A 13,334-nucleotide genomic window follows, 5' to 3' on the forward strand; every position below is an offset into this window, starting at 1 on the left:
GGAGCAATGAATAATCCTGAGCCATTTTGGCTTTCTTGCCTTGTTGCTAGTTAACTACTGCGAAATATACTCTGCTTGACAAATTAAAAACAATTAAAGAAACTAGGGAATTTTTTTGGTGGATAAAATTCTGGCTAAGCAAGCACAAGACCCAAGGTTGAGTTCCCAGCATCTGTGTGAAATGCCTGCCACCTCCTCAGTACATCAGCCCACCACCCCTGAAGGAGACCTTGTGCATCTGCAGCCAGAATGCAAGGGAAGAAGTATCTGGATGGCACTTACAGCTCATGACCTGCCTCCTCCTTTAGTGAGAGAATACTAGGTGTTCTTCTAGCAGCAGAAGAAAGCCTCATATATGCCCTGAGAGCAAAGCCAAGACCTGACACTTGGTCAGTGGAGCCCAAAGCATCTTAAGGCTGCTTAGTTTTCTGGATTGTTTTCTTCATTGTTTTCCCCACTTCCATCTACAAGATGAAGATGAGACTACACCTGAGTAACGGTGAGCAAAAAGACACTGTCAGCTGTTCTTTTCTTACATAGAATAAGCACGGAAGGCACACCTGGGTTGCTCCTTCATTGCTGAATCCTTATAGCATGGCAAAAAGAATATTGTGAGGGAGAACAGAATAAACAGAGGAAGAGAAGGTGGGGGAGAGAAGATCACTGAAGTTGAGATTCATGCCATTCACAGAACAGAGTGTTCCAGAACTGCTCAAATAAAGGAAGACTTGGACCAGCTAAGTACAAAGCCAGAGGATGACGTTGGGGCCTGAAGCCTGCAACTCAAGGGCTAAGGGTAGAAAACTGCAGAGTGCACACAGAGGGAAACTGGGAGGAAGAGCAAGCCTTGCTTGGAGGTCACATCCCCTGTCCTCTGCTGGTCTCCAAGGAAGGAGCAGCATGAGATCAGACACACAGGACAGTGAGGGACACAGGCAAGCCACATGTGCAGAGGGCAGCAGGCTATTGTAAAGTGGACTTCACCAAGACTTTAATATTACTTGGAGGATAAATTAATACATTGATATTGTCACATCTGCCAGTCTAGGTTTTAATGGTTTCCTGAACTGTGAATCTACCTACAGCTTCAACTATAAAACCTGGCTGGAGGTTGAAAGGATATGCTGGGAGTCAATTGCATTTAGGTTCCTCAGGACTCCAGCAGTACACTGTGATACCTCATGAGAAGGGCAGCTTCATGAGCAGAGGAAGGTAGAGGAAGCAGCACTATTGTAAAACAGAGGAAGAAGTCTGCAGAGTTTCCTTTTAGTCCATCCTCTTACAAGATCAATATAAGGACGAGTCAACACACAGCTTTTAAAAGTCACATTCTTAGATGCACAAAGGTAAGGTCCCACCAGACTGACATTAGATTCAGTGATGAAACAAAAGAAAAGAATCATAGATAAATGTGCCACTATGTTGACAATGGTTCCCAAACCTAGTTCCAGTCATAGTGCTCTGTCCTATGTCAAATTAAAGGGATTCTGGATTCTTCCATCTATAGACAATTTGGTGGCAGTGAATGAGCCTTATTCTCATTCTGTAAATGTCTGCCTAATAATACACATTCATGGAAGACAGGTTAGATGGCAAATAGATGAGTGGATATGTAGGTAGATGAATACATCAATGAACAAAAAAAAAACAAGAAATGAGAGAGCAAAGAAAACAGGCTAGGTAGATATAAATACCATAAGATACTCTTCTCCCAGAAATCTGTTTCTTCTATGACCTTAGCATAGTCCCTGATGGTGACACCAGCCACTCTTCTTCACCAGACTGTGTCTCTGACCCAGCCTCCTCAGGGCATCCTTTACATCCTTGTTGCGCAGACTGTAGATGAGGGGGTTGAACATGGGGATCACCAGGGTGTAGATGATGGAGACCAACTTGCCCTGCTCCATGGATTCCATACCTCCTGGCTGTCCATACATAGCAAAACCAGCTCCATAAAACAAGGATACAGCTGTCATGTGGGAGCCACACGTAGAGAAGATCTTGTGCCGCCCTGACCCTGACTCCATCCTGAAGATGGTCACTGTGATGTAACCATAAGAGATGATGACCACAAGAACAGCACACACGATGGTGAACCCACAGATACCAAACATGACAAGTTCATTGAGAGTTGTGTCTACACAGGCAAGCTTGATCAGTGGGGGCACATCACAGAAGAAGTAATCAATGTGGTTGGAGCTGCAGAAGGGCAGCTGGAAGGTGAGGCTGGTCTGCACAATGGAGTTCAGGCAGCCAACACAGACGGTACCCAGAACCAGACGGGCACAGGTTGCAGGGCACATGGTCACAGGGTACCTCAGGGGACTGCAGATGGCCATGAAACGGTCATAGGCCATCACAGCTAAGAGGACAGCTTCGATGGCCGCAAACAAGGAGAAAAAAAAGAACTGAGTGGCACATCCATCAAAGCTGATGACCTTGGAAGAGGAGAAAATGTTGGCCAGAGCATTGGGCACAATCACAGAAGAGAGGCAGAGGTCAACAAAGGACAGGTTCTTGAGAAAGAAGTACATGGGGGAGTGCAGGCGGGCATCCAGGGTGATGACCATGATCATGGTGAGGTTGCCCAGGACAGCCAACACGTACACAGTCAAGAAGCCAGCAAAGAGCAGGGCCTGGGTCTCTGCACTTCCCACAAATCCAACCAGCACGAACCCCTGCAAGGACACTGCTGAGAGACTCCCATTTCTGTGGACTGCTGTGGCCATTGGTGGGGACAGCTGAAGAGAGAAGGAGGGGTGGGGGAGGCAGAAGATCTCACCAGTAGAGCCAGATGTTCCTCAGGCTGCAGGATCTTGTTGGTCACATGCTGTCCCTTGTGCAATAGTTCAGTAGCTGCTCTGATATCTTTCCATATGAGCTGGTGTGCCCTAAAAAGAGACATTTCCTCAGATTTATTTAATTCATGAGATTGTGCTGAGCCCCCCTGTGTGGAAGCCTGAACTCGTATGCTGAGGATATAAAGAGGCTTCCAGACTTAGTGACTCCAGAGTACAGACCTCTCAGAATCCCTATGCCTGCCTCTGATTCCTGTGCTCACATTCCCAAGGAACACCCCTGAGCAATACCATTGAAGCAGCTGTCTACCGAGTCCCATTAAATATTCCACAGTTATTCGTCTTACTGTTTCAAAAATGTTCATGAGGACCATGTGTCCTCCAAAAAACTTTGGAGTGGATTATTATTCCCTTTGTAGGGTAATTTCACAGCAAGGAATTGAACTTCCTAGACTCAGACTGTATATATGTCCTTCACAGGACTCTTATCTAATCTCAGAAGCTGTAGTTCAAATGCTGGCACACAGTGACAATCAGACTCTGCTCGTTGATGTGAGCAGTTCCTGCTAATGACTAGATTTTGGAAATTAGGGTGAGGGGGCAGTACCATGTCCCTAGAAAAACCAGGACACAATCATGGCCTCTAACTTGATCTCATTGCCAGCTCTGTTCTCTGCTCCAGCTTCAGTTTTGAGGTTCACAAGGTCTGAATCTTTGCCAGTTAAAACCAGATGAGGCTGGCCTCTACCCAGTGTCTTTGGGCAATTCATGGTTACTTTCTCTTCTCTTTATGTCCAGTTTGGAGTGTAGACAAATTTCAAGTCGGGTAGCTATGATTGCTCCTGTTTGTCCCAGGAGTAACATGGGAGGCTGCCTAGAGAGGAACAGAATATCTGTTCTACATTAGCCTCAAAATTCAGGAAATCCCCAGTGTATGTACTTAGCTGCTGCTCTGTCTATCATATACTGCACACAATGAGGCCATGGAATCTGTAGGAGTCTATATGATCCCACAGTATACTACAGAGCTGACTTTCCCATGTAAGATCAGAGGCATGTAGGAATCTTTGTGCTCACAGTTGACCCTGACAGGCATCTAAGACCTTACCATATGGGTTTTGCTCGTGACCAGTGTGATGTGTGTAGATATGTCCATGCCACAGCTGGTCCTATAGTTCCTGTTAGAGCAAGGAAAAGCATAATTTCTCCAGCTTGCCAAGGATCAAATACATCTAGAGACGGATGTGGAAAGAGAAGGTAGCCATGGAAGGTCTGCTTTGGGAAAACAGTGTTACAGAGACAGTAAAGACACAGCCTGTGCTCCTCTTAGCCTTGACCCTCCTGAGCCAGCAACATCCCTGTGTCCTGTGGTGGATGCAGAGCTTCATCCCACATGACAGCAGAATTGGAGTTGGTGTTCAAAACGATGACCCTGTGTGGAACCTCGCAGAATTGCTAACTATGAACTGAACTAATGAGAGGTTTGACCATAATAGAACATCTTTGTCTACAGTGCTAGTCCACAGTTATTCCTGAGCACCCACCCTGATGTCTGCCATGTATGGCAACTTCTACTTTTAGTATCCTTTACAGATAACATGCTGACCTTACCTTATCTAGGTGAGACTCAGGACTCATACAAAGTCAGATACCACCATCCATGCTCCTTAGGTCTCCATGCTTTTCAGGCTGATCTATGCTGAAGATGGACACCATGGGTTCCTTTTCCTTCTTGAGGTCAGCTATGGCTTCTCAGCAATAGAATGATGTGGGTATGGGAAGAGGTATAGACCTGAACTGAGAGTCTTTGTGTGCAAGTCCTGACTGCAGCAGATTCTTTGTCTTGTGAAGTGTGAGGTCTTGGTTTCCTGGCCTTTCCTCTTCTTCCATATCTGTTATCAGGGTAGTGTGCAAGTGTCAATATTTGGGTACAGCCTGCATGGTTGAGCTTGGACTTGCCCTCTCCAGTGACCAATTAGGGAGGCTTTATCCTCTGTGTCTCTGGGAATCAAACTGAATGGCCTCCAGAGATATACCAGGGACACTGGACAATTTCTGCTTCATAGCCACCCTCTCCTGGTGAGTTGGCAGGAAGCCTGGGCTCCCCAGGTATCTGGGGAGACTCCATCAGGGAATGGAAGATGACTCAGTGATCCTAGCCCAGTGTCCATCATTAAAGCCATTACCTGAGTGGGCCAGCATAGCCTGCTGGCCACAGCATTTCCTCCTCAAATACTTCCTCCTGGCTATACTGATATGAGGAAAGGAGGTAGGGAGTCCTGTATGGGACTGCTTAGCCTCCTCCTCCCACTACCAAGAGTCAGCCTTCTCAATCCATTGACCCTTCAGTACCATCAGGAGCCTGAGTAGGTAGTCCCAGTTCTCTTTCTATGTCTTTGTGGATATTTTAATTTAACACAAATCCTACTTAAAGGATTAACAAATTCAAGCCAATATGTAATGATCACAACAAAGGGATAGCTCTTCTCTTTGGTGATCTCCCTTTCTTCTCTGGGTGGTGAGGTCTGACTCCCACCCATGCCTTCACTCCTGCAGTCTCCATCTGCTGTCTTCATGAGGATGCCCACAACACTCTCTCCTTCTGCACTGATAATGTCCTTGACAGCTCATCGTGGGAGACAACGTGGTCAGTGCCTGGGTTTGATGCCTCCACTGAGTTCCTCCATTTTCTTATCTCACCACTCCCTGCCACATACTTGATTCCTTTCTACAAACAAGTCTTACTCTTTCTTCAATTGTGTGTGTGTGTGTGTGTGTGTGTCTGTGTGTTCCAAGGACTTTTGTTAGGCTTGCTTGCACATGCACAGGTGGTTTGTGGTTATTTACTTGATCAAGGACAACATACCCTTGGCTGAGACTGATTAATATGAGTTCCTTTTCCCAGCAATATTAATAGTCCACTGCTTCTACGGGAGGAATGAGGCCTCATAAAGTCTTCCCTATCTATGTGCAACGTTGATTGGCCCACGCCTAGACAGGTAGTCACACCTTTTATTAGTTCATGACTACAGCAGCCATGTCAAGTCCAACAGATATCATTCATAGCTTCTTTCCATCTTCTGGGTTTTATGCTCTTAATGGTTTTAGTTCCTATTGTTCTGTGTGAGCCTTTCTGGAGGCTTTTTGCCTCATACTATTTCCCTCCTACTTCCTAGGATATTCTTTTGTGTCTTGCCACGTCCTCAGCATCTGACATCATAGCTCAATAGCCTCAGTTCTCATAGACTGTGTGGTGGGAAAATGTTCCATTTGGGAATCCACCAGACTACATAAATAGTAAAGCACACAGCAGACAGTTTCATGACCATTTTTCTAGTAATTACAGGTTTCCTTCTAGGTTCTCATTGGACAATGTTCTTCTAATCCTTAAGCCCACGTTACTTCTCATGTCCCTCCTATGTACATGGATTGAGATTTTTGCTCCATGGGTAGACAATGTCTACACTCCTGTTCATCACGAAGGAAGTGTCATCAAATGACCACATAGCCTCCACAAACAATTATGATAAGAGAGTAAAAGTCTAGGGTGGTAAGAAGCAGGATGGAAAACCAGGGAGAATTAGGGAGCATTCATAAGGAATAAAAAGGATTCGCTGCCCCAAGACCTGGTTCCCACTGACACTGGCTGAGAGGCAACACTGCTGATGTAACTGACCAGAGCCCTGCACAGACAAAGTGCAGAGTCTGTACTCTTTCCTGAGAGGTTCAAACAAGAGTGATAAAGCTGCTGGTGAACACTTCTACAGGTTCTTACCTGTATGCTCCTCCTGTCAACATCATAAACCTGACCAGTGCACCTTCTATATCACCTTCCATGTTCGTTTACCAAAAGAACTTCTTCAAAAGAATTGAGAGACCCTCATGGTGGTCAACTCTGGGGATGCCTGGCCATCTCTCCTGACACTTGGTTCTTCTGTTTTTGATTTGTCATTATGTCTTTGTGAGTCTGTCCTGCCTATCCCAATTTCTGTAAAAACTGAAAGGTAAAGAAACTTTATGGAAATAATCTCAAATCCAGAAAGCTCCTGGTGATATCAAAGTAACTCCTTTGTCTTGACTCACTGAAGTGGCCAGATTTCTCCAAATTATTGACAGCTTCAGAGATGTTTCTGTACAGATATCTGTCTCCATTTATTTTTTAATTTTTAGTTTTTAAAAATTTATTAGATTAAAAAAATATCAATTCAAGTTCCCACACTCTCCCCTCCTCCCATTCTTTCCACACACCCTCCCACCACACTCCCATCCAATCCTCTGAGAATGTAAGTCACATTGATTTGTGAAAGGTTCAAACCCATCCCTACTATATCTAGGAGGAAAAGGTATACATCTAAAGAGAACAGGCTCCCCAAAGCCAGTATGTACAGTAGGTATAAATCCTGATGCCACAGTCAGTGGCCCCTCTGTCTGACCCAGCCATGCAACTGTCAACCACATTCAGAGAGACTAGTTTGGTTCTATGCTTGTTCCTTCCCACTCCATCTTGAGTTGGTGAGCTCCCATTAGCTCAGACTTACTGTTTTAGTGGGAGAGCCCATTTTGGTCTTGACATCTTTGCTCATATTCTTGTTCCTTCCATTCTTCAAATGGACTTTAGGAGCTCAGTCTAGTGCTCTATTGTGGGTCTCTGCCTCTGTTTCTATCAGATACTGGGTGAAGGTTCTATGGTGATATTGAAGATATTCATTAAATTGACTACACAGCAAGAGCAGCTCGGGTACCCTCTCTTCTATTGCTTAGGATCTTAGCTGGGGTCATCCTTGTGGATCCCTGGGAATTTCTCTAGAGCCAGGTTTCTGCTAACCCTATAATGGCTTCCTCAGTCATAATATCTCCTCCCTTGTTCATCTCTGTCCTTCCTCCATTTTGACTATCCCATTTCCTCAAGTTCTCCTCAACCCTCCCCTTCTTCCCTCCTCTTCCTTTTCCACCATCTCTTCTCCCACCTCCATGCTCCTAAATATGTCATGTAACCTTGTTTATTTCCACTTTCCAGGTGGATGTATATATGTTTTTCTTTGGGTTCACCTTATTACTTAGCTTCTCTAGGTTCTTGAATTACAGGCTGAATGCCATTTGTTTATAGCTAGTATCCACTTATGAGTAAGTACATACCCTATTTATCTTTTTGGGTCTGGGTTATCTCTCTTAGGATAGTATTTTCTAATTCCATTCATTTGCATGCAAAATTCAATATGACATTTTTTTTTTACTGCTGAGTAGTACTCTAATGTGTAAATGTGCCACATTTTTTTTCATCCATTCTTCAGTTGAGGGGCATGTAGGCTGTTTCCAGGTTCTGTCTTTTACAAATAATGTTGCTATGAATATAGTTGAACAAATGCTTTTGTAGTATTTCTGAGCTTCTTTTGGGTGAATAAGGATGGTTAAAAAATTCCAAACTAGCTCAGAATTGAGTATAATAAAAGGTTATATATTTAGGGGTAGACTCACAGATCACATTCCTCTGCTGGAACTGGGAACAGCAACCGAATCATGCAGCCAGAAAGAAGACCAGACATGTACTTTGCATATGCATATAGTATTAAGAGGCCACACCCAAGTGGGCGTGTAACTTAAAGTCTACTGACAACAGGAATTCCTACAGCATGTCCTCCTTTTGTTTAAATAATGAAGTTTCAAGCCTAATACAAAGTTATACACAATAAGAACAAATATCAGGTATAAAAATTATAATTACAACCAGCATAAACAATATTAAGCAAAAAGCATTTGATAAATGTTTCGATAATTATCCTCTCCTAATGACTTTAAGTTTTGTATATAAATAACTTGGCCAAGTCATGGGAGGAAAGTAACTACAACTATCTAGTCTTCAAACCCATCAAAGACACGAGAAGGGAAATAATATTACTTGAGTAAGCAAGAAGTGCAATCAAACAACTTCCAAAATGTGCAACAAATGACAGAGATAACTGGCTACCTGGGCAATCACCCAAAGTCTCATTTGAAATATTGGAGCAACCAACTTTGGCTAAGGCCTTGAGTAACTGACAGACCATTTTCAGAGGCAGGAAATTTTTCAAAACTGTCTTACCCTGTCTTGGCAAGATTGACAGTCTTTTTTTCTTGTATCCTGCATGTCCTGTCTGAACATCATGCGTTTTGTTAGTGGTCGATACTTAGGAAGTTACTTTACCAAAGGCCAGTTTTTCCAAGCTCCAAGTAGAGTTTCTTTGGTGCTCAACATTCTCTCAGGAGTAGATCAGTGCTGCCAGGAGTAAATGTGTATCATTTCAACAGAACCCTAAGTTATTTAAATGCCATATTCTACAGCTCTTTGAAGTAATACTACCTATCTATGCAGAATACAATCTCTATGTATCTAAATAACCTGATAAATCTAATTAATAGTATGAAAAACAAGATTGACTATTGACCTATAAATCTTAATACCTATATACCTTAAAGACTAAGACTTCATATTAGAATATTAAACAACTGTGCAACAAATGAGGACAATGACCTCAAAATGTAAAAACTGTATATGGATATTAATCAGAGCTAGAAATGTATATTTCAATATGATAAATATATCCTAAAATTGTGTCAACATACAAAATGTCTTAAGCAGAGGTAGAAGCTTGCATGCATACAATATGACAAATCAACTTTGCCTAGATATACAAATATTATAGATGAAAACAGGAATATATTCAATTAATTTAAGTTTGTATCAATATCCAAGAATCTATACCAGTATAAATTGCCTATAAATAATAGCTTACAAGTATTCACTCTATTAATCACTATTATTATTAATGTGAGTAAGCTCAGACTGATCTATAATCCCATCCAAATTTCTCTCTTTTTTTCAAAGATATCCCTGATGCTACATAATTTTTCTTCCAATTCCCAACCATATACCAATTATAATCAACCCTTAAATGATGTCCCTAACCCTGAGGCCAAACTTTATTGGGAGAGAGGACATCATCTTCTAGAATTACTTCCAGCTGTCATGGGAGCAATGTTCTTTCTATGGCATCCTGTAAAAGCAAAATGATAGTTAAGTTCCATGATTACAGTAGAAAGAGGAGCCTCTTGTTGCTTACTGCCTGGCTAGCTTATACCTGAAATAATCACACAGAAACTGTATTAATTAAAACACTGCTTGGTCTATTACCTCTAGCTTCTTATTAGCTAACTCTTACATATTTATTTAACCTACTTCTAGAGTTATTTTCCATCTCTTTCTGCTTGTTTAACATATCCTTTATAGTTTGATTTGATATTTCTACAATTTCCTGACTTGTAGGACTTGGTATGCCTGTAATATGCTTTCTATTATAATAAGCAAAAACTCAATATCTTAGAGACATATGCTAGACCATTATCTGTCTTTATTTGTTCAGGTATTCCCATGGTGGCCATAACTCTTAATAAATGTGTGATTACTGAATCAAACTTCTCTGAGCTTAAAGCAATAGCCCACTGAAAACCTGAATAAGTGTCAATGGTATGGTGTACATATTTTAATTTTCCAAATTCTGTAAAGTGGAATATATCCATCTGCCAAGTTTAATTCCTATGAGTATCCCTTTGGTTAGTCCCTGCAGATAGTGGTGTTTGGTCATAGAAATATCAAGTAGGACATTTCTTTATAATATCCTTAGTTTGTTGCCCTGTATTAGAAAACTCATTCTTTAAACCTTTGCTATTGACATGATATTTCATATGGAATTCTGAGGCCTTCAACACACTTTCAATCAGTAATCAATCAATTTCTGTATTACTTTGTGCTAGAGGACCTGGCAGACTCATATGGGACCAAATGTGTATTATGTATATGATACAAAGCCTATTCTTGTATATATCTTGAACCTGTATGAATAATGATGTCAGTTCTTTATCATCTGGTATAAATTTACCAGTTTCAACATGCAAAACAACTCTTTCTGTATATTGTGAATAAGTAACTATATTGAAAGCTTTTTAAAAATCCCTTAGTACCATAAGAATTGCATATAATTCTGCCCTGTGGACAGAATCGTAAGGGCTTTCTTCCATTTTACTTAGTTCTTTCGTTTGTAACCTGCCTTTCCTAATTTATTTGCATCAGTATAGAATATATGGTCTCCAGTGATTGGTGTGTCCTGTACAATGTGGGGAAGAATCCAAGTACTTCTTTTTATAAGGTTAATTCTATCACTTTTGGGACAAATGCTATTAATCTCTTATAAAAATTTAGCACAATGTCTTTGCTAAGATTCATTGTCTTCCCATAATTTTTTAATTTTATTAGAAGTAAAAGGAACTATAATCTCTCCTGGGTCTATTCCTGCTAGTTGACAAAGTTTCAATTTTCATTTTATAATTAATTCAGAGACTTTTTCCACACAAGTTTTTCTTTCTAAATCTTTTTTTGTCTTTTTTAATTTTTTATGTTTGATAGCTTTATTTTTTATATTATTAAAAATTTCTGCCTCCTCCCCTCCTCCCATTTACCTCCCTCTCCCCCCTCCACTCTCCCTCCCTCTCCTGTCTGAAGAGCAGTAAGCGTTCCCTGCCCTGAGGGAAGTCCAAGTTCCTCGCCCCCTCCATCCAGGTCTAGGAAGGTGAGCATCCAGTCAGGCTAGGCCCCTCCAAAGCCAGAATGTGTAGTTGGAGCCAAATCCAGTGCCATTGTCCTTGGTTTCTCAGCAGCCCTCATTGTCCGCCATGTTCAGGAAGTCTGGTTTTATCCCATGCTTTTTCAGTCCCAGTCCAGCTGGACTTGGTGAGCTCCGATTAGATCAGCCCCACCATCTTGGTGGGTGGGAGCACCCCTCGCAGTCCTGACTTCCTTGCTCATGTTCTCCCTCCTTCTGCTTCTCATTTGGATCTTGGGTGCTCCATCCGGTGCACCAATGTGTGGCTCTGTCTCTATTTCCATCCATTGCCAGATGAAGGTTCTATGGTGATATGCAAGATATTCATCAGTATGACTATAGGATCTGGCCTTTTCCGGCTACCTCTCCTCAGCTGCCCAAGGAACTAGCTGGGGGCATTTCCCTGGATACCTGGGAACCCCTCTAGAGTCAAGTCTCTTGCCAACCCTAAAATGTCTCCCTTAATTAAGATATATACTTCCCTGCTCCCATATCCACCCTTCCTGTATCCTAACCATCCCATTCACCCACGCTCTCTCCATCCTCCCCTTCACAATTTTCTCTCCCCATCTCCTCTTACCCCCATTCCACCCCGCCCCCAAGTTCCCAATTTTTGCCCGGTAATCTTGACTACTTCCATTATCCAGGAGGATGCCTATCTGTTTTTCTTTGGGTCCACCTTCTTATTTATCTTCTCTAGGATCACGAATTATAGGCTCGATGTCCTTTATTTATGGCTAGAAACCAATTATGAGTGAGTACATCCCATGTTTATCTTTTTGGGTCTGGGTTTCCTCACTCAGAATAGTGTTTTCTATTCCCATCCATTTGCATGCAAAATTCAAGATGTCATTGTTTTTTATCACTGAGAAGTTAAACTTTCGTTATTTGCAGATAATATGATAGTGTACATAAGTGACCCCAAAAACTCCACCAAAGAACTCCTCCAGCTGATAAACTCCTTCAGTAACATGGCAGGATACAAGATCAACTCCAAAAAATCAGTTGCCCTCCTATACACAAAGGATAAGGAAGCAGAGAGGGAAATCAGAGAAGCATCACCTTTCACAATAGCCACAAATAGCATAAAATATCTTGGGGTAACTCTAACCAAGGAAGTGAAGGATCTATTTGACAAGAACTTTAAGTCTTTGAAGAAAGAAATTGAAGAGGATACCAGAAAATGGAAGGATCTCCCTTGCTCGTGGATTGGGAGGATCAACATAGTAAAAATGGCAATTCTTCCAAAAGCAATCTATAGATTCAATGCAATCCCCATCAAGGTCCCATCAAACTTCTTCACAGAGATTGAGAGGACAATAATCAACTTTATATGGAAAAACAAGAAACCCAGGATAGCCAAAACAATCTTATACAATAAAGGAACTTCTGGAGGCATTACCATCCCTGACTTCAAACTCTATTACAGAGCTACAGTATTGAAAACAGCTTGGTATTGGCATAAAAACAGAGAAGTCGACCAATGGAATCGAATAGAAGACCCGGATCTTAAACCACAAGCCTATGAACACCAGATTTTTGATAAAGGAGCTAAAAGTACACAATGGAAGAAAGAGGGCATCTTCAACAAATGGTGCTGGCATAACTGGATGTCAATCTGTAGAAGAATGAAAGTAGATCCGTGTCTATCACCATGCACAAAACTCAAGTCCAAATGGATTAAAGACCTCAATATTAATCTGAACACATTGAACCTGATAGAGGAGAAAGTGGGAAGTACTCTACAACATATGGGCACAGGAGACCGCTTCCTACGTATAACCCCAGCAGCACAGACATTAAGGGCAAGATTGAATAAATGGGACCTCCTGAAGCTGAACAGCTTCTGTGAAGCAAAGGACACTGTCACTAAGACAAAAAGGCAGCCTACTGACTGGGAAAA

At 41.9% G+C, this 13,334-nt stretch overlaps 1 protein-coding gene across 1 annotated transcript; it reads right to left on the bottom strand.

Annotated features, from left to right (window-relative positions):
• Positions 1–1,736: 1,736 nt before the first annotated feature.
• LOC119821927 (olfactory receptor 12-like) lies at positions 1,737–2,729 on the bottom strand. Its single transcript, XM_038341017.1, has one exon. The coding sequence runs from the start codon at positions 2,727–2,729 to the stop codon at positions 1,737–1,739; it is 993 nt and encodes a 330-aa protein (XP_038196945.1).
• Between the last annotated feature and the right edge of the window lie 10,605 nt (positions 2,730–13,334).

Source organism: Arvicola amphibius, chromosome 8 (assembly GCF_903992535.2).
Source record: "Arvicola amphibius chromosome 8, mArvAmp1.2, whole genome shotgun sequence".
NCBI lineage: Eukaryota > Metazoa > Chordata > Mammalia > Rodentia > Cricetidae > Arvicola > Arvicola amphibius.

Excerpts from the sequence above, each read along its gene's own strand:
- LOC119821927 (XM_038341017.1), bottom strand. The coding sequence starts at position 2,729 with ATGGCCACAGCAGTCCACAGAAATGGGAGTCTCTCAGCAGTGTCCTTG.